This window comes from Mus caroli, chromosome 17 (genome assembly GCF_900094665.2).
Source record: "Mus caroli chromosome 17, CAROLI_EIJ_v1.1, whole genome shotgun sequence".
Lineage (NCBI taxonomy): Eukaryota > Metazoa > Chordata > Mammalia > Rodentia > Muridae > Mus > Mus caroli.
The window spans coordinates 58,871,213-58,893,432 of NC_034586.1; the positions used below are offsets into that span (position 1 = coordinate 58,871,213).

At 42.4% G+C, this 22,220-nt stretch overlaps 1 protein-coding gene across 2 annotated transcripts in view; it reads right to left on the reverse strand.

Annotated features, from left to right (window-relative positions):
* Positions 1-5,010: 5,010 nt before the first annotated feature.
* Efna5 (ephrin A5) overlaps positions 5,011-22,220 on the reverse strand; it is a 285,402-nt gene continuing 268,192 nt past the window's right edge. The window contains exons 3-5 of one of the 2 annotated variants that reach the window (XM_021149546.2): positions 15,959-16,024; positions 15,434-15,514; positions 6,847-9,573 (exon numbers count right to left, since the gene is read on the reverse strand). In XM_021149546.2, the coding sequence (XP_021005205.1) occupies positions 9,452-9,573; positions 15,434-15,514; positions 15,959-16,024 (269 nt within the window). In that variant the 3' untranslated portion in view covers positions 6,847-9,451. Of the gene's footprint in view, positions 9,574-15,433; positions 15,515-15,958; positions 16,025-22,220 lie in introns of both variants that reach the window. The other variant, XM_021149547.2, reaches the window with a different exon arrangement.

Genomic DNA, 22,220 nt, shown 5'->3' on the forward strand with positions numbered 1-22,220 from the left:
AGGAATTCCTGAAACCAAGAATCGTGTTGGTCATTTCTGCAGCATCTTTATGTACAGACTAGTTAGACTTTTGAAGGTACGGGCTCTAGTCCTTCAGTCACACACTCTCGTGCTGAGCCAGCTACACCAGTCAAAAGAGGTTAATTGTAATAATGGCTGTACCTGGCCTTGGAACATTGGGTCACTCTCCGGGTAGGAAATAAGCATAATTGAAGGAAAGACACCAAGGGTCCCTAATGCCAAGTGATGCTTCTGCCAGAGCAGATGGCTTCCCTGTGCAGCTGAGCTCTGGGAAGTCTCTACAGTGTGGTGCGATATGGGAATCTTGCCATGGTTGGCTGGTCATCCCCCTGCCCTTTTTTGCCCCTATGCCTTTTAGATGCTATCAGACTGATTTCAAATATGCCTAGCATGATCCTCAGTGCCCTTTCAAATGCCACACTGCTTAGGACAAACAGTGCCCTGAAGAAAGCTGCAATGAATACATAAAACTAGGGAATGTAAAAAAAAAAAAAAAAGGCCAAGTGTGTGTATGTGGATGAATGGGGACTGGGGTGGGGGTGGGGGTGGGAGATGGGGGGGGGAGGGGCGGCACCTGAAACAACTCACAATACACATTACAGTTGATTTTCCTCATTGTCAGGTACGGCACCTACGGATTCAACCAACCACTGTTTGAAAACGCATCTGTACTAACAGTGTAGGTAGGCTTTTTGCTTGTCATTATTCCCAAACAGCCCCAGAACTAGCTACAGAGCATTTACTCTGTTAGGTATTGTAAGTATAGATATGAATTATGGTATGCAGAGGTATGTCTGTGGTTTTTTTTAAATAAACACTACAATATTTTATATCAAGCACTTGGGCATCCATAGGTGTTGATATCCACAAACTTCCTGAATTCTGTCTAGATACCTAGGATTAATTCACCTTTTCCCCAAGTTTTAGAGATAAGTTTGAATATGTCCAAAAGGCATGCAATGACTTGAGAAATTAGAGAAGAAAGTTAAATTGAAGAGTAAACTTTTATGGTAAACCCAGTGACTCACAAATAAGTATTTGGGAAGCTGCCCAGTTCCTTTCTCCTGATTGCAGGGCTTTGGAAACTTCCTTTAAAAAGGGGATAAACATGTCATTTGTTTTTCCTTCAGCCCTGGTTTTTAAGTTCTTAGGAATGGGGAGTAACAGACTGGAGCCCCTGCCCAAATCCTACTGGAACTTGCCTCTCCTCCTTTCCTGGGAATCTTGGGTAATACAGCTCGCTGGGCTCTGTTCTTGTAGGGACAATCCCCCTTCCCAGTTAATTCTTCCAAGCCTGCTGGAAAGAGCCATTGGTTTGTATTTTATTCTCCATGCCTTTGAGATCTCAGGATGAAATACTTTCTATAAACCACAAAGCCTATTACTATTTTAAGTACCTGCATCTTCCAGAAGGAACACGCTGGCTCCCTGCAGGAGAAATAAATGGAGTAGGCTTTTGGGCTGGCACACTGTCTTTAGTGAAAAATAAAGAAAAGACAGAGATGGTCCTGTTCTCTCCACTGTAGAAAACGTGTCTCAGGCTCGTCAAGCAGAACACGTATTTCCGAGGAAGCACTTGTTACACTCTGCCATACAAATTACGGGGCCTTTCCTGGTGGGGCGGGGGGGGGGGGGGGGGGGGGGGGGGGGGGGGAAGCGCAGGAGTATGGACAGGATCAAAACCAAACCAAACCAAAACAAAACAAAAGCAAAACAAGACGCGTAATGATAAAATTTACTTTCAGGGTGTGCTTGGGACTGAACGTGTGCTTTCTCTTGTTTTAGGGGCTTGTTTCATGGCTGTGAAGGAAAGAAAACTATTTTGGCTACTTACATTTCAAAACATACGTGCGGTTTGAGAGAGCACCTGGTACTTGTGAAGAAAACAGCAGGCGAAAAATATTTGGTTCTATTTTCCCATTGTCATCTCTCTTTGAGTTGTCTTTTCCTCCCCATCCCTCCCTTTGTGTCCCTGTCAGGATTGACAAGCATCCATGTGTTACCGAATGACATGAAGTTCTTGCTTCAATAATCATGGTAAAAATCCAGGGTATTTCAAAGCACATTATTGGCTCAGAGAACCACCCACTAGATTGGATTCTTCTGATTAACATTGATTGACAGCATCCTTGAGGTGCTGGGGTTTAAGCCAAATGGGTCAGGTCTGCCCATGTCCCTCCTGTGGCTCTGACACTGGGATCTTTTTTTTTCCCCATAGCTGCTATGATATGGGTTGCAGTTAAAGTTTCTCTTGTTGATGATAGAGAAAAACCTCCTGTTCAAGTAAAGATGGACATACAGACAAATAAGTAAATAAATACCCATAGCAAATAACAAGAGAAGAAACTAGTAGGGTTTATTTGCTCTTCTTCCCACCCCTTCCTTTTTATTCATCTGCCGTCAGCTCCAGTACTGATGGTGCTGTGGTTGGCAGCAATAAGGCAGAGCTCATAACAGGCTTAGAACGAACAGTGGTGGTGGGGTTATATAAGCAATTAGATCATGCCTCTATCTTAGCGTGTGCAGAGACCATTGAACAGAGTGTGGCAATTTGGGATGGAAAGAACAAACAGTTCGTCATGTTGGGGCAAGCTGAATGAACAGGAGGCCACTATCCCTACTTCTTCTCCTCAGTCCTAAGGGTTGAGTCCAGAAATCCCACAGGAAAGGGTAAAAAAAAAATGCACTCTGCTTGGGAACAGGAAGGAGATCGTAGACCTACCTGGAAATACCATTTACACAGGGAGCCCAGTGACTGGGTAGTAAGCTCTTCTCAAGTGTGGCTTGATAGATTACCTCTAACTAAACCTTTGGTGATAGATACCCTTGACGGTTTTCCTGTGCAAGGCAATTCCCTGTCTCTTCTTCTTCTTTTAATCTTAGGCATTGACTTATAATCTGTATTTTAACCAAGGGACAGAACTAATACAGCTTTACCACTCAGAGTGGAGCAGAAATGGTTCCATCCTTAAAACAGGCATACCCATGCATTTAGCTGCCGAACAACTTAATAAAATGGAACATATCACCCTAAAAACTGACAGAAGACTGGCCTGATTAGTTATTTATGATTTTTCAGAATCTCCGTTCCAAAGGGAAAACAGAATGCTTTTCTGTTTTCGTTTTACAATGCTTTCCTAAAGGACTGTGATATTATTAGCTGAACACGGTACAGCTTTGCAAGAAATCTCTAAGAAGGTGTTTTACAAACAGTTCCCAGGAAACTGTTGTGATCAATGAACAATTTCTCAGAAATACTTGAATTTTTATAGCACCTATATTTACTACTTATTCCTATGAGATACAAGATGCTAATATGTATTTGTATTTTATTTACACAAAACATGGCAGTCTAGATGTTAAATACCCCTTGAGTCTTTATATTCAGCATCTGGAAATGACTCCAAATTCCAAATGCCTAGTTGGAAAAACTAAGTGTGATTCCTGTGACATTATTGTTCACTGGTCTGCCATCTCTGATCCAGCTTGCTTTGCCTTTAAGGAGATCCTGAGTCGTTTAACACAGGTACAGACATGGATTCAGGAGCAGCTATGACTTACATATAGTGGAATCTGAAGCTGCCACCCCTTTCCACTGGCCTCATAACCTTAAGGGAAGAAATGATAATTTCTTGGCGCCAACATATTCAAAATTTGTTTAGCGACACTCATCTTGTCTTGGGCTCTCTCACGTTTTCTGGCAGTGTTGCAGCATTGGTGATAGGCCACCTCATGATACCATCTCTTGGAAAGCCTACAGTAGCTTTTCACTTACCAAGTTTTCAATTTTGTAAAGTGTTTCTAACTTCATTTCGACCATCGTTTATATGATTTCCTTTGAGTTTTCTAGTCTTAAAATCCCCAATTTTCTTCACTCATCCAAAACAAAAAAGTCATTTAGCTATTTGTGCATGGTATAAAGGCCTGAATTTTATGCTATCACCAATACATAATTACTGCTAAGTTTCCATGTAAAGTCTGCCTCGCCTCACACTGCAAACATTACAAGTACAGACTATAAAGACCTTTCCATATAGTCCTGAGAACATCATGACTGCTTCAAAGCTTTGTGTGATGATGGTGAAGATGGCAATGATAACATCATACTGCTCTGGATAGAAATGTCTCATGTAGAGCCCAGTACATCTTCCTAAAAACACTGTCTTGTTCCTCATTCTAGAAAGCTGTCATCCTTTGTTATCCAAAGAAATAGTCAGGGTAAATTGTTAGTGTTTGGTGCCCTGCCAAATAATTATCGTAAGGAGCTCTTGGTGAGCTTAATGTTAGAATCAGGTCACTAAAGCCAAGTCTTGAGGTCCACGAGGTGTAGGTTAACACCACACATTTGCTGGGCTTTCCTCTATAGATGGACTTTGTGCTGACTGTACTTTTATTGGTATTGTCCTCAAGGACAAAAACATCACTCAGATGCAAAATGGACTTCACAATGTCCAAAGGGCAAGACGCATCAAAGAACAGCAACAAGTTACTTCTAAAATGTTGCCACATTCAGATCCATAAACCTGGTCTTGAAGCTATCATGTGACTTGCCATGGACATCCCATGGAAGTCAATTCTTCCTGGATAGTGAGAACTGAGGGTTGGGCTCTACTGAAATGAAACAGTTAACTTCTGTTGCTTTTTCTGAAGTGTAAGATGGATGATCGCTAAATGCTTATTTAGTCTTTATCTTGAAGGGATAGAAAAATATGTGCAAACTAAAAGATACAATGTGTATACTACTGACATACTTACATCACTTAAGATACAAGGCTTATCATACTGCCTATTTTAAGGTTCAAATACCGACAAGACAGAAGTCCCACCATTTTCTCATCAGAATAAATATGCTATTTTTTATACTGCATTCTTTGCTCCTTCCGTACCTTCTCTGTGCCATTTTATCCTTTCTATCTAGAAAGATTGTTTTAAAACTAGCCCCTGAAATAAAGGTGTAATTTAAGGAAAAAGAAGTAGAAGGAGGGATCCAATTAAAATGATGAAAATCTTTAATTTTTATTTAGGTATACTTGTACGGACACGTGTATATACAAATACAGATCGTATGGATTTGCGTGTGTGTGTTTTAATTTTTTTTTACATTTTCTTTTACGTTTATATAATGTCAGCATTTCAAAACGGCACTCGATGAGGAGGTGCAAAGGACAGCAAGGCAGGGAGTCCAAGCACAGGGCTGCACGGAAGGAGCTGGACTTCATACCCAGACGCACACACGGTGAGTGGCTTCAATGCGGTGTCAAGAAGCATGGAAAACAGATTTTGGACTCATGGGTAACCTCCAACATGGCAGCATCTATTAAACTGTACAAACAATGGGAGAGAGCCCATTGTAGAGAGATTTCGTCTCGCATCCGAGCAGCTCTGGGGCAAATGCGTGGGAAGAACTCAGCGATGCCAAACCAGAGACAGACCTGCCCATTCACGGCTCTGAGGGGAAACAGAATGTGGGGGTAGGGTGAGAGAGCGAGAGAGAGAGAGAGAAAACGAGAGAGAGGAGAGAGAGAGAGAGAGAGAGAGAGAGAGAGAGAGAGAGAGAGAGAGAGAGAGAGAGAGAGAGAGAGAGAGAGGGGGGGGGGGGGGGGGGGGGGGGGGGGAGAGGCAAACGGGTGGGTGTTGGTAGTGGAGGTGATTTTCAAAAGCAAAATCTTGTGACCACAACTCTGAGAACAATGAACGGTAAGGAGGAGTTTCAAACCGTTTTTCTAATTTTGTGAAACTAATAAAATGGCTGCAGCCGTTGCTAAGGCACAGGAGAAAAACAGAGTCCCTGAAAGCCCACAGGTACTGTGACTCTGCCTTTCACAAAGACGCAGAGAGGGAAACAGCCCCACTGAGCCTTCCTAAAGGGACTGGTCTGCATCCTGAGTCTGAGCCGCACTTGATACTCACAAGACTTCCTGGGGGAGAATGACAAACAGAAAACCAAACCAAAGTACAGAACCATTTCTAAGTTATCTAAACCTTTTCAAACCACATGCTTGGGGTGAGGGGAAGGACCACAGAGCTCCGACATCAGACCTTGAAAACACCGAGGACAAAAATGTCAATCAAAGCAATCCTGTTGTTTCCGGTCCCAAGACAGTGGAGCTGTAAGATGGAGTGGTCCAGGATGGAGTTCCAGCCACTTGTGGCTTCTTAGCCATGGATACGTTGGATGTTTCAAAGCCTCAATGCATGTTTTGTATCCTGAAAGTCTGTTTTCACTTACAAAAGACATAAGAATCAAATTAATACTTTATTATCAAACACTATATACAACAGAGGTCGCTAATAATACAGAATTAAAGAACGCAGTTGTTTTTTTTTGTTTTTTTGTTTTGTTTTGTTTTTTTAACATTTTAACTTTTCTTTCCTCTGCCACCCAAGAAAGTACAGTACAAAACAATAGTCTAAAACTAACACGAACTGTTACCTGGTCTATTAAAGGATACACAGTATCCACTAAACAGACAGATCTTTATTCCCTGCTTCATGTTGCAAAGCCCTTGGCAACCAGGGGCAAAGGTCGCTGGGGTTTGACCAACTGGGGCTGAGGGGCTTCAAGGGCTGCCCTTCCTGTTTTTCCATTGCTTTAAAAATGAAACCAACTACCAAGTTGCACGGACATCCTAAGCCCACAGAGGATTGTAACACCACCACAAAAAGCCACCAGCGCATTTTTTTTGGACAAGATAAAAACTGTCTGACACCAATCGTCTTGAAAACTCTGCACAAGCGTATTAGCTAAGATTATGTCACAGGTAAAAAGCATATTGTCTACTGGCGTGGATAGGTTTTTTCTTTTTTCTTTTTCTTTTTTTTTTTAACTTAATAATTGGTGGCATGGCAGTGAAGTAAAAGGGTCTAATTGCACAGTGGGAAATGAAAGACAATGGCAGAGAGGGCCATGAGGAATTGTTTCATCATTGGTTAGAGACAAATGCTAGAATCACAGGACTCACCATTTCTACAATGACATTAGAACCACTAATGTCGTTAGGACTAACTGGATTCACCATAGGATCACTTGGTGTCCTTGACTGTAGTACATGCAGTATTATCTTGGTTCTATCGATCCATCTTAGAAGGGATTTTTTTTTTTTGTGTGTGTGTGTGTCCCTTTACTGAAATCCCACTAACCCACAAACCTGTAACTATTAATAAAAAGAATACATCTGGATATCACTGAGAGTGTCGAGCGCATAAATAAAGGCAAAGGAATCCAATGCTTTGAAGTTCTGTTTTCAGTGGAAATGGTGGGTGCCTTCTGTGATGAGACTCTGCTACTCCAGAGAAGTCTCAGATGTTGGGAGAAGAGGGGAGAGGACTAACTATATCTTTGAGGCTGGCGACTCCGGTCACATGGTTCAGGTGAGAGCTGACTCCAGTTGCCTCCACTCCAAAGGGACCAGGTAAGTAAGCCCAGCTTACATTCCAACGTGCGTACAACTCTCTAGGGTGCAGTTCGTTCACAGCTGCCTTCCACTCACATATTTTTCTAATTTGAAACCACTCGCAATTCTAAGCAATTTCCGATCCATGAAGTCCATCTATAATGTGAACTCTTTTTTTTTTTACATATACATCTTAAAAACGAATATATAAAAAATTCCATATTTTTTTAAACTGGAATGCTTTCAATTTTCCACATTACATGATCATTGCATTTACTGACTTGCTTGTTTACAAAGGCATGGTTTCTATTGATGTCGTGCAATAGCAAAAATAGGCTAGATCACCTTTCCATTGGTGTGACACTATTCCCTGTCTCACTTGGCTTTGGGATTTAAAGCTCCCGACACCCCACCAGGAGACCCTCACTGCTTGTGTTTCCTGGCAATCAGCTGGAACCAACCCCTCGGCCATGCTAAATTTCTTTAAACAGGGTCATCCCATGTTCATTCTTCTGCCCCAAACCCTACTATGAAACAAGATAACCCCCTGTGTTTCTAAATGTACCAAGGGATACCACTTTTTCTCACAAGTTTAAATAGGACAAGCATATATACTCACTCTCAGCATAAAGTATATCTAAATAATGTATTTTCTATTCTAGTGGATTTTTAAAAAAATATTTTGTCAAAGTCTTTGGGACTCCATCTTGTTTATCTCCCACAGATAAACATGTGTTTCCCCCTACGCTTTAGGCTGTGTCAGAAAGGGAAAGGACAGAACATCAACACTTGAATTTCTTATTCCAAACTTTGGAATTTGTATTCCAAATTTCCCTTTAGCCCTCCCAAGTAGTGCTGACTGACTCTCCTGGTGATAGGGGTCTGTGTCTGAGTCCCCTGTGGTCACGGAGCGAGGAGCAGAACGTGGGTATCGGGGTGGGAATTGGGGAAAGGCCACAGCACACTGGAGCTCCAGCAAAGCCAAATTGCATCTCCTCTGGTCAGACTCTCTTTCCTTGTACATATTGTCCCCAGAGGAGTAGCCAAAGCTATTCCACTCTCTACTCATCAACCCTGGCTTGGCAGCCTTGGGGAAGGTCACTTTATTCATAAAAAAATGCCTCTTTGAAGTCCTAAAAAGAAAAAAAAAAGTTGTAGCACCATGGTGAACTGTATTCAAAGATTAAAATAAAAAAGAAAGAAAGAAAGAAACCCTCAGGTGTGCACTGCCCGGTCCTAAAAAGTTAGAGGCATTCACACCTCCAGCAACAGATCATTTTCTCACTATCCACACTTTCTCTGTTATGAGCATCCCTACATCCAACCTTCCTCCTGGGAGAAGAGGCTTCTTCAACACAGCCCAAGTTTTGCTGGCCAAAAAAAAAAAAAAAAAAAAAAAAAGCTTTAAGACAGTCCCATTTGATGAAATAAAAACTAGTATCTGAACCTTTGAGAAGCCTGCTCACTTCCCTTCCACACTCCTAGAGGACGTGGGATAGTATTAGGCCTATCCTTAACTCCGCCCCCTCTGGACCCGACAGGCCAACACCAAGCTCCACACAATCACCTTACTGTCCTGACCGGGAAGGCATAAGTATTGTATAGGAGAGGGCAACCCCTCTCAGGCCTGGACATTGCAGGCAGCATCTGCCGCCATTCTTTCTTGTGTGCATATGGTCGACACCCTGAGCCTAAGGAGGTGAGCTCTAGAAAATGCACAGGAGGCCAAGACCTGCTGCTGTCACTCTGACAATCTGGCATTTTTATCTGGACTCCGTTTGATTGGGAAGGGGATGAGAGGAGTCAAGGGCAAGGGCTTAGGGGTAGGGTGGGGTGAAGGAGGCAGCAACTAGTTTACCCCCCCGCAACAACAACCCCAAGTTGTTGCTTAGAAATCAGGCTGAAGGAAAGAAAACAAAAATCTGACATCTGCCAAAAACCAATAACAAGTCCCTTCTTGGGATGAGCAGTTAGGTGGATCTCTGGTGTTCCAAGACCCTGACGTTTTCTGTGACAGGCGACGGGAGGAGACTGTGCTATAATGTCAAAAGCATCGCCAGGAGAAACAGTAGGATTGCCAAAAGGCGGCTGGGTATCCTTGGTGTCTGTGCCGCGTTCTCACCGCGGGATGGCTCGGCTGACTCATGTACGGTGTCATCTGTTCAAATAGAAAGCACACATTCCAATGAGATTTCACATCCTTAATAACTCTCCTGCAGCAGCCTGCTGTTAACAGACCTCACCACCCTCTGCAAAGTAGGGTAATGAACCCTGTGCCACCATTGACTTTCATGTCTGCATAATCACTCATTATTTACAGCAAACAAAGGAGAGGCAGGGGAAATTGGACTTCCTTCACGATATTTATACTCTGCCTTGAAGCCGAGGGGGAAACTGTGCATACAGTACAATATTCGCTGCAGAAGCTACTCGGATGTGCTATTGGTCAGATGCACTTTGCACAAACTGGGGGGAAGCACCTTTAAGCCTGAAGTACTGTGGGCGGAAGTAACACGCTGGGAGGGACGGGGAAAGAGTTATGTGGGCATATTAGTGGTTAACCAGACCCGGCTGCTCATTCTCTTTCTTTTAGGCATTTCACAGGATTAGTGTTGAATGTTTGCTTGCTTGGTGCCTACGTGTATTTTCAAATGTGAAAAAAAAAATTAAATGCCAAGACAACAACAGTATTTTAAATAAACTATATATAATACCCAGGAAACTTCAGAAATCCCATACCCACTGGGCTGCCTACAATTAGGAATCAATTATGGTACTATTTCCATTACAGGCCCTGCATCTCCCAGATTAAATTACTTGAACTTGACTATTCTTATTTTTATCAGGCTGAGGCTTGGCACATAAATTATCAGTGTGGATGCAAATTTTCCTCTAAATAAAATGGATTAAGTGAGTTAAGCTTCTTTTATTTAGCTATAAAGTGTTCTACGAGGCTGCCTCTGACTCTGGATCGCCTCCCTGATCTGCATGATTAACAGGCTTAACTTTGAAATGGGAACTTTGCAGTAATTAGTGCCCAAAGATAGATTGGAGGCCTGCCCATGAGCCGTACGATTCTCTAATGTGGCCCATCTCCTTCCTCCCATCTGGCCTAGCTTATGCTTTTAGCCCAGATGACCTCTGGACATGTTTCTGGAGCTGACAATTGGCCTCTGAGCAGATTTCATTTCGGCATCAGGGGGACTTCCCGTGGGAAGACAAGAATCGCTACTTGGGATTTGCTGACTGGTGAATAGAGAGAGCAGTAACAAGTGAGACTCCACTATTTGTTCTCAATTATGTAGACCCTACAAGATAATCCCTAACATCCATCAGTGACCTACTTTGTGCCTCTTAATAGACTGCCCATTACTTTAACTTCATATATATTCACCTACCACACACATCATAATAAGGGTATGTTTCCTTACTGGGGAGCGTCATACTATCTATTATACGCCTTAGAGGGAACTCTTCTTTTGGCTCACACTTTCTGGAAGTTTCTGCTCATCCCCTTCACATCCCATGTGAACTAAGAAACATGCGTTCTCAGAATTAAAGTCTTCCACCCCAGAAGGATCTTATCATTTCAGTGGGTCCTGGTGGAGGAGCCCCTGCAGCCCTTTGTTTAATCTGTTCTCCTTTCCTGGATGTGAGCAAACCCGGAGAGATTGCTTTTAGCTTAGGAGACTAGAAAAGGTTAGGAAGCAAGCACAGGAAGGTAAATCCCGCCTAGCGTAGCCGAGTACGTGTGGGCCCTCATCCTTTCTCTGCTCCTTTTTCAGCCTTGGTAATGCATTAATTAAATCTGTAGTTAACAGGAGGCAGAAGTAAAGGCCCCTAATAGCCCTGAAATTAAAATCCAAATCACATTCTTAAGAGCACCAATATGGTGTCAATCAAAACAATGGAGCACTTCAGGCTTAATTATAAAAGAACCATAAACCCCGAGGATTCCACAGCTCATTTTGAAACATCACTTATATTTATACACCTGAAATTACACCACCTACTGGGGTTCTTCTCCACCCTTTTTGCAATAATACATCACTCAATCTTTCTCCTTGTGAGGCTTGGAAATGTACTGTTAAGAACATACTCAAGCTAGACTTCTGCAGTCTGGGCAAGCATGCAGGGCAGGACTTCACTGCTTCGCACCCCTTGCAGTGGCTCAGCAAGGGCTATCCATCGTCCCAGGGTCACTCAGCTCAAGGCACAGTGAAGGGACTTTGCGGAATAACTGAATTTTTCTTCTAAGTGAAGCATAAGTTTGAGTGGACCTTTCAAACCTTGCTTCACAGATAATGTTTGGAATTAGCATTTCTGAGAGCTGTGTTGTTCATTATTTCTTTAGCCTCAAATACATTCACCTACCACACACACCATAGTAAGGGTATGTTTTCTTACTGGGAAGAATCATACTCCCCTGTGTTTCCCTCAAGTGAGAGAACCCTCTGCATGCTCTTGTCCCTACAATATGACGTGCATGAGTCAGGAGTCTGCAAGGCATGCTTTGATTAAAACAGGTCCTTGACGAGGCACTCTATACGTCACCATCATCACCCACACCCCTTACCCCTGACACTGAATAAGAAACTGGCTACCATTTGGATAACTAGGGAGGAAATTTCAGAATTCTAAGTAAAAAAAAAAATCTATTCTAATCAAAATTAAACCTACATATGAGAGATTATTAATACTTATAATAGTGAGTGTAGCTTGGCAGAAGAAACTGTTCCTCTTTAGAAGCCAAATGGAGTCTTGCCTCTTAGTTACAGGATTCCACCACACAGGGGTTTTTGGTGGCTAACTGAGAACACTAATGCTACTTTGGAGCATGTAATGTGGCATATGTCTGCCCTGAGATCATCCTGCATCCCTGAAGGTAGGAAACTGGCAGGCAGCGTGTGCAAGCAAACAATAAAGACAAATGCATTCCACAGACAGGTGAATTAGAACACATTGCTGAGAACATGCAGTAGAACCTTTCAGGCTCGCTGGGTCCCTAAAGCCTGTGTGTGCATCTAGTGCTGGTGGAATCCCTAAAGCCTGTGTGTGCATCTAATGCTGGTGGAATCCCTAAAGCCTGTGTGTGTATCTAGTGCTGGCTAAAGGAGACCACTGTTAATTGAAACAGTCAACAGAGTGGGAAAAGAACAGCATTTGTGACTGACAGAATTTTCTAGAAAATAAAGAGAAACATTCATATCTGTTAACACATTCATATTACCAGGTATGGTGGCTCAGACCTCCCTCCCCCACACCATGTTAGTGAGGGTGCTTGCCGGCAGTCTCTTAAAAGCAGGCAAACACACAAACACACATTTACTAAACTACATGCTGCCAAACTTTCCAAACCTCTATAGTTAGTTATATGGTCATGGACTTGGGGCCACTGTGAATTCCAAGTTCTGTATGAGAAAGAACTTCTTTCTTAGCAGACACTAACATAAGCTGATGTATGAGAGCTTCTCAATGTTTGCGTTTTATCATTAGTCGAATTCAAAGGTGCTTTTCTTAGCAACATAATAGTCCTTAGTATGCTTCTTTACCACAGAAAAAGAGAGAGAGAGGGGGGGAGAGAGAGAGAGAGAGAGAGAGAGAGAGAAGAAAAAAAGAAAGAAAGAAAGAAAGAAAGAAAGAAAGAAAGAAAGAAAGAAAGAAAGAAAGAAAGAAAGAAGCTGGGCATGGCGGTGCACGCCTTTAATCCCAGCACTCGGGAGGCAGAGGCAGGAGGATTTCTGAGTTTGAGGCCAGCCTGGTCTACAAAGTGAGTTCCAGAACAGCCAGGGCTATACAGAGAAACCCTGTTTCAATCAATCAATCAATAAATAAATAAATAAACAAACAGGAAGGAAGGAAGGAAGGAAGGAAGGAAGGAAGGAAGGAAGGAAGGAAGGAGCCAGGAAAGAAGGAAGGAAGGAAAGAGAGAAAAGAAAGAAGGAAGGAAAGAGAGAAAAGAAAGGATGGAAAGAAGGAAGGAAGAAAAGAGAGAAAAGGAAGGAAAGAAGGAAGGAATGAAGGAAAGTAAAGAAAGGACAGAAAGAAGAAAGAAAGAAAATGAAGGAAGGAATGAAGGAAAGTAAAGAAAGGACAGAAAAAAGGAAGAAAGAAAATGAAGGAAGGAAAGAAGGAAGGAAGGCAAGAGAGCAAACAAAAAATACATGAAATCTCTCAGGTCTCTAGACAGGCTCCAACTCGCTAGAGAGGCAACAACAGATTTTCCCTGGAAAATAAAATTATAAGAAATTCTTATCAAAATTAGAGTCCTGGGCAACTTTATAACAGGCCTAACCTGCTGGACATTCTACTCATGACTTAGCAGCAAAGCTAAGACCGGTCAGTGTTTATCTCTGAACATCCATCCCTCTAGGAGCAGGGAGAGGCTGTTACTATTATCCTAGCAGTGAGAGCTAAGGATATGAATTCTGACAAGCTGAGGAGCCTGGGCAGGTTTCCTTGGCCATGGCTTGACAGAGCTCCTGTTTAACTTGCCCCTGTGGTGGACATGTCCTCAAACTTGAAGTCTGGTGCCTTGAAAAGTCACAGTAATGCTTCTGGTTTTTCAGGACACAATTAAAACGTCTCCTATCAGCACTCACTTCTTCCTCCTATCTAAAGCGGCTAACTGATCCCTGGGGAGACATTAAGGCCTCCAAAGCTCATTGTATATGCCTCTCATTTATGCTCTGGGTGAGGTGCCTGCCTTAGAAACCGACTCGAGTGTGTGGGGGAAGGCCTGACTCTTCCTGGCAGCCAGCACTTACTCAGGCTAAGTGTCCCTAAGGCTCATTGACTGTTATCCCTATAACAAAACTCAGAGGATGAAGTGGACTGAAAACCCTTTTAGTTTCTAGAACTATAACAAAGAAAAGCCCTACTACAAAACTAAACAAACAAACAAACAAACAACACAGAGACCTTATCATATCCATAAGGGGACTTACATCTCCTGGTGAAGTGGAAATAATTTTCTCTGTAGATGGTCTCTAAGATGGTCATGGGAGATGAATAAAGAAAACTGTTAAGATCTACATAGGTGGATGGTAGAAAGGAAGACAGGAGCGTCTACAAACTGGCCTGCCACCCATCAGAATGGGTCTGGTTGCATTCAAAGGCCAGGGTAAATTCATAAGCAAATGAACGGCTTCTCCCAGTCTACAACATCCACTACACTCTAAGTGGTTAAATGATTTTTTTTTTCTTGAGACAGGGTTTCTCTGTGTATAGCCCTGGTTGTCCTGGAACTCACATTGTAGACCAGGCTGGCCTTGAACTCACAGAGTAAAGTGAATGTGCTTGGGGCCTTTACTTTTTTCACCCTGATGAGGAAGTTTGACTCTGCATGTCAGTGGCATGAAAAAAAATTAACTATCTTTAAAATTTGTTTTGTCTGAGTATTCAAGGATTACTTCTGGCTCCAGGTGCTCCTGCATCTAATTGTGGTGGCCACAGGATTGCATGTCTCCAGATGAACTGCTATCAACAACAGGATAAATAATACTGAAGTGAAATACAGGTTTTAGGTCAGTTTTGCCATTGATGCACTAGAGAAAGCTAAATCAGTCGCTATTTTGTGCAGTCATCTTACTGCTTTTATCCACGGATTTGGATATGGTATTAAGAAAAAGAAAGAAAGTTTCATAAACATGTACAGTAGAAATGTTTTCTGTCTTGTATGAAAACTGGTTTTACATGTACTGTGATCCATTGACACGCGTGAGGCTGTGGTAGAAGACAGTGGGATTTTAGTATTCTGGTAGGGCTTCTATATTAGAATAACTGCTTCAATGGGACCCATGTCCAAGAAAGAAAAGTTGTACTCTATCTAGCATGCACTACACAAAAATACTGGAGGAATGAGATAGAAGATAAGTAATATTAGCAAGCGGCTAGCAATGGGCGGAAGCAGAAACAACGGGAGCATGCACGCATGCAGAAAGGAAGAAAGGAAAACCAGGACTAAGGCACCGGAGAGAGATGCGTTGGTTAACAAGAGATTCTCTAAGCATACTAACCTGCTGGTTCTAATGAATTTTCTACTTTGTCGTTAACATCGAAAACACGATCATGAACACCTATAGTTTTCATACAGCTATCTATAACGAAAATAGAGATAACAGCCAAATATGTTAGTGAAGACACCCTTAGACTCCCACTTCCTCCTTTTTTTTTCTTTCTCTCTATCGTTTCCTTTTATTAATGTAGAGATTGTTTTATGACAATCCATGGCATGTATCCACGTGCCAGCATCGTTCCCGTTTGCTGTGTGCATGGACAACAGTCTGAGAAACAACAAGTTAGCAACTGCTGGATCCTTCGATACACGAAATAAAAAAAGCATCGTGAGGAATGAGGAAAAAAAATATGATGGGAAACTCAAACATGGATGTGGATATACAAAACAGGTACCACACACATCTCGACAGTAAAAAAATAAATAGATAAAACAGAATGAAACAGAATTTTACCGCTGTGAACCAGACCATAGGATGGAGCATGCGCAGTGAGGGGGACCCTCGGAAGCTCTTTCTAGAACTTACTTGTTGGTCTCACAAAGACTTTGAGCTTTAGACAGGACCTTCTTCCGTTGTCTGGGATTGCAGAGGCTGTGGGTGAGGCAAAGAGAGAGGGCAGAAGAAAAAGGAGAGAATAACAACTCATTACTCTTTGTTTTACACATGACAAATAAATGCTCTACTCATACTCTTGCGGGATATACACTTGTCTGCGTCTTGTCCTGAAGTTAAAACAAACAATACTTTCCAGACTGAGCTAAATGCTATAGGAAGGCGACTCTCATATTCCCATCTCCCCCCCCCCCAAACAATAAAGGAAGAATCATGCAGGAATGTGGTAATCTATAGAAAAATGCTTAGGACTTCTATTTCAAAGTCACTCCCCTTTCACTTGATCTGCTATCAATTTTCTCTAAATCGGGAGGGATAATGCCTGAACTCTCTTGCTTCGGGAACAGCTCCTCAACCACAGGACAAAAAAGAGCCCAGCAGAGCCCCACAGTGAGAGCGCTGTCAAAACCCGTAACAGACAGTTACAAGGCGGACTTCAACTTGACCTACTTCTGCTGGGGAAAGCAGAGCTTTGTCTGTCCTGAAAGCTTGTCTGTCAGTGCTCCGCAGGTAATTCAATTAGAGGTTTTACTGGGGAATTTGGCTGTGCTTTCTTCTATATGACTGGCTGAGCCTGGCGACTCCGCAGTGCTGTTGTGAGCACAATGTGCTATTGAGAAAGCACCGTGTTCTATCAGCATGTTTATCTTCTCTTAATTTTCAACAGAGAAGGATGGAATTAATAAAATTAGGGTTAACAAAGACACGACAACATGTTTCAAGTTATACATCATCTGAGGAAGAGACTTTCTTCTCCTCAGGATAAGATCATCTACTTTCCCTACTTTTAAAGATTATCTCCACTTGGTATACTCGCCGAGTAATGTCAAAGGGACCCTGATAGGCAGTCAGACCATCAACAGCCACATGTGTTTACTAATGTTCTCTAGAAACAACAACAACAACAACAACAACAAAAATCACAGAAACGAAGGCCACATACTCTCTTCCCTGCTTCAAGTGGTTTCTTTGTTCAGCAAAGCAGCTGACATCAATCAAAATGCACATGGCTTAAAATTAGTTGGGGAATCCTGAAAGTGACAAAGAGAGAGCCGGCATTTCGTATGCCTCCTCTTCTCTTCTACCTTCATGTTGTTCTTCATGAGGAGCTCAGAAAAAAAAAGTTCATTTTGAGGCAAGAGTGGAGCTACAAACTTCTGCATGAGCTTCCTCATTTATGGAGTTACAGGCCCATGCAAATCTCCTGCAGAACTCAGGCATCCAACAGCTAAAGGACATCAGATACTAAAGGGCCACCACTGTCACTACTCAACACCTGCTGGAACTCTTGAGACAGAATATGGAGAAAAGATGCTTCCGGCCCTCTGCATCCATCCTGCTCTCCCTGACAGGCAGCTAAGAACTGTTAACAGCTGGCTTGGCCACAGGCTCCCATTAAATCAAAGTTGGGAAAACTCCCCCTACTGACATTAGTGGTAACTAGTGTGTTATTTAGGGCACAATATTTTTGCACTCTGGTTTGATCCAGGAAATGACCTTGCTTCCCTATGGGCCTCCACTGCAAGCGCACATGCTACAAACACAGCACACACAGGTGACTCCAGTTCCTTACAAAGCCCCTGGTTACCCGTTAGTCATGAGGGGCGGTGGGAGAACTACCATTGTACTCATCTGAGTTGAGATAAACTTAACTTCTTCAAACTTTGTGAGCGTGTTGTACCACATGAAAATGACTGATGTCAATATGATAGTTCAAGATACACAGGGTCAAAGCAGTGTCAAATGTATAATTGTCTTTATAAGGGTGTGGGGTTTTTGTTTGTTTAATGGAGGATTTTCAGACTTTTACTAAGAAAGCTAAACCTAGGACATTAAGTTATTGCAGAGCATATCAAAGAAACTACATAGAAGCCCGTGATGACACATTAAGAAACACTAGAGCAGTGTCTCACCAATGCACAGACAGTGACATGAGCTTCCTTGGCTACTGAATAAACTGACTTCTTCTGTGAATTAAAGATCCCAAGTGTACTTCTACACAGTGGAAAATAAGGGGCTTATTTCCCCAGTCTCTCTCTCCTCCATTATTCATCTCTCAGCAGGAAAGCTCTAACAGTAATAACAGGACTGACACCATGAGATACTGTTTGGCTACTGACTTTAATCCTTTGAAACATCTACAAACAAAGAATATCCATACATGATACACTTTGTGAGTTCCTTGTACATTTGGAGTCAAGAAGGTAGAAGTAGGGCAAGAGGAATCATTGAAACAAAGAAAACCTCTCATTCTCCCATCTTATGGACCTATTTTATAAGCCTTCCATAGGCCCCATCCCTGGAAAGTACTAGCCAAAACACTAAGATCTATAATGGAATACAAGCTGGGAGCCACTGCTTCTCCATCTTTAGAATACTGATATCACCATGCGGGCCCTGACTTCACTTACAATCTCAGAGGCCCACAGTTCAACCTTTCCAGGAGCCTCATTCCCTTGGTCTCTTAGTGCTCAAATAAGCTTGGCTCAGCATTTAATCAGTGTGGCACCTACTAAGGATACCGCATTCCTGCCCCCCCCAAGTTAGTACTTATAAGTATTTAATATTGCAAACGTGATATTCACACCTCAGGCCATTACTGATCTATCTATGGAGATAAAGCAAGAGTGCACTGGCATTAGGCTTGATGTAGGTAGCTTCTCTAGTCGTTCTCAATGTCCCCACTAGGCAACCCCTCAGCCCCACCCCCCATCTCCTTTCTGTAATCCCATCCACTTGAGTGTTGGTTGGGTTTAGTCTCTTGCACCTAATGAACAGAACGCAGCACAAGTCAGGACTCTTAACCTCTGATTATGCTGTAAAAGCTGCTGACCTCTTGCTTGGAAATACTCTCCTGGATACGAAGCAATGCTCTGTACTGTGAGATTCACACTGGAGAGACCCACACAACAGAGGATGGTGAAGAGAACAGGGGACTTTGATGATCCTTAGAAAACACATCGGGAACTGAAGCTCGCTAACAATCACGCGAGTGCGTGTGAGAAAGACGGTCCTTCTTAGCTAGAGCCGAGAACTCGGTGTGGCTTTGTGAACTGAACCTGGATGGCTGGCTCACAACCAATCTGATTGTGTTAGACACAATTAGACAGCTGATGTAAGGGTTTTACAAACAGACCCATGTGATCCCAGTTTTTCTCACGGTAGCATCATCTTCCGATCATGGTCAACCCTGCCTCGCTCCGCAGAGCTGCTCGCTCTCATTCTGTTGCTTTGCCTGGACAATTGGATCGCTTACTAGTTTGTACTTCAAGCTACCATGACAGGGCCTCTTGAACTAATCTGAGAGCTTGGTAATGCTAAGTGGCTGTTGAAGAATATTTGCTCCCGTTCCAGCATCTGAAAACTGTTTTTCATTTTTCCTTCTCATACAGCTAAGTTTGTTTTTCCTCCATGAGGAGAAACAATCTGTACTGTCCCCTGAAATTAGCGTGATGCCTCAGTTCACCTCCAAATTCCTGGGTGAAGCCAGTGAGTTTTGAAATAAAATGTGAACTTGGAGCATTAGAGAAGCTTTCTCAGCAAATCTAGGGAGAAAGGTGACCTTTAAAAGTATCTTAAGTGAAAGGACTTTAAAAACAAATAAATTAAAAGTTCTCTGATTATTCAGAAACACCTATTAGTGATATTTTATACAAGTCATCACATTAAATATAAACATCTGGAAGTTCAGGCTGCTCCCAAGTCCTTGGTAATCAAAGCAAATTTTCTCTGAGACCCAAAGCCTGTCAGAAGGGGCAGACTCTCCTTTCTAGTTTCTTTCAAATTTTCAGGTCTAATGCTGTGCTCCTCGGTCATTTACCATCTTGGTCTAACTTCACTCAGCCCTGTCATTCCAAAGGCCACAGTCTGTCTCCCTCTCTGAATCCATGTCCACCTGGATACTCTGGGAAATTTTACTTCTAAGTACAGCAAGCCACGTTCTTCTCTTTCAAGGCCAGAGTATGTATATGCTCATTAAAAGTGCAGGTTTCAGGCCCTGCATCTCAATTTGAACAAGTCAAAAGAAAAGATAGGTTACTAGCTGTTAGCAGGGCACAGCTTTTTTCCCTGTAGGTCTTTCATGTAGATCAACATACAACACGAATATATGAAAAATAGATAGGTAAAGCCAGAATTACACATTATCCATTCAAAAATGAATGCAAAAAAAAAAAAAAAGTTCCCATTTTAATCCAGAGTCAGTACTGGAAATGTCTCCCAGAACATAATGAATGAATAAAATCCATTCTGTATATGTGGGAAGACGGTGGGGAACAGAAGTGGTGGGAACCAGAGAAAGATTAAACAGAACCATATGCATTTCTCCTAAAATGGTTACCAGACACACAAAGTATAATATAAAAAAAAAAAACCCAACAAACAAAACAAAACAAAATAAAAACCAAGTTAGGCCTCTTCTTGGGGAAGAATAATGAAACCTAGTGGTTAGAATGGAGTATATCTCACCTATTATAGACTAGACTTAGGAGAGAAATTTGTGTGACCTGGGCTTGAACTCAGGGCCTTATGCATGTTAGGCCAGTGTTCAACCAGTGAGCTATTCCCCTACCCCAAAATTCACCTCATTTCAGTCACAGCCCTTGGTTTGTGGTCCTCACATTGTAAGAGCAACCACACGAGCTGCCTAATTTGCCAACACATTTCACCTCTTGAAGCCACAACGTCTCAGGACTTGATATCACCAACAAGTCAAGGTCAAGGTCCAGATGTAAAAACTGGAAAGGAGGTTATTGGGTCTAGAGACTTTGGAGACATTAAAACCATTGTACACATATGAGATTCCTCAATATAGCTCTGGGGGTAGTTCTTTTATTCTAACTGGAAGGTGGAAAGGGATGTGTTCCCACGATACAACAAGGAAGATCTAAAAGACCCATCCTCTAACTTAAGACTTTGTTTCCCAGCCAGAAGGCTGAAGGGGAAAAATAATTAGAGCAAAGTTCAGAGTAAAGGAGAGAAACCAAACTCCAGCTGGCCAGCTGCCCAAGAAGGAAGGTGAAAGTGGAAGGAATGCTCCTCCCATCTTGCCAGAGCCCTTGACCTGGCTTTCTAACCCCTCAGGCCAACTTTCTCGCCACAAGCTAGTGTAAGTGGTAGGCAAATTCCAGCAGCCAAGTCTCAGAAGATCAATTAGTGTTTTTAGAAAAAAATAAATGACAAAAGACAAGGTCTGTTCCACTGATTTCTGGAAATAAATAGGGCAAAATCATCCTTGTGTACACATTTCTATGATATGAAAGTAAATTTCTATTGAACTTTCAGTGACAAATAGACAAATTATTATTGAAGTTCAGTGACAGTCTGTTTCTACTACAAAGGGCCTCCGGTGTCCCTTATGTATTGGTCTTTACTGAATTATAAGCAAAAAAATAACCTGGAGTTTGGAGTATTATTTTTTTAAATTTCTCTAAAAGAAGCATTTCGGTTTAAGGAAAATTTGTTTTACAACAGTTTAACCAACCCCCCGGCCTGTGACTCTAGACTTGAGCCTTCCTCGGTGAATGTGAAAATCCACTTAGCCACAGAAGGGAAAGATGGAGAAGACAGCATTTAGATAATTACCCTTTAAAATCACCAGGCACAATGAAAAGAATTCCTTTTATTGTTAGTTGTTTGTCTGAAGCCACTGAACATCTTTGAGCAGATAGAACAAAGCTGAGTTTTCTATCAATAACCAGTGTCCCAGCAAGTCTCAGAGGGAGTCTGACTCTAGGCTTCTGCAGAGTGCCTGGAATCTCAAGAGAGGGATGAATTATACTTCTTCTCTGCAGGTCCCTTGGATACCTATCACCTATCAATGCATCCGTTCATCCATCCGTCCATCCGTCCATCCATCCTCCACTTATCTACCTATCTACCTATGGGAGAGACTGTTAGCACAGGTCCCTCTAATCATTCACTGTATTAACAGGAAGTATGCTATCCTCAGGAAGCACTGACTTAGTCACTAAGCCAATACAAGTCAAAGCAGTTCTCGTAGCAGAGTTACCATTTCTTGAGCCTCTTCTCACGGCTCTCCCACCAGTGGGAAGGGAACCTGGAGAAGCAGAGTGTGGTGATTTCAAGGCGGGCACAACAATGCTCAGCTCTCTCTCAGATTCACACCTTCTGGCCTTTCTTTGTGGCTGTGAGTCAGCTGCTTAATCTGTCTATG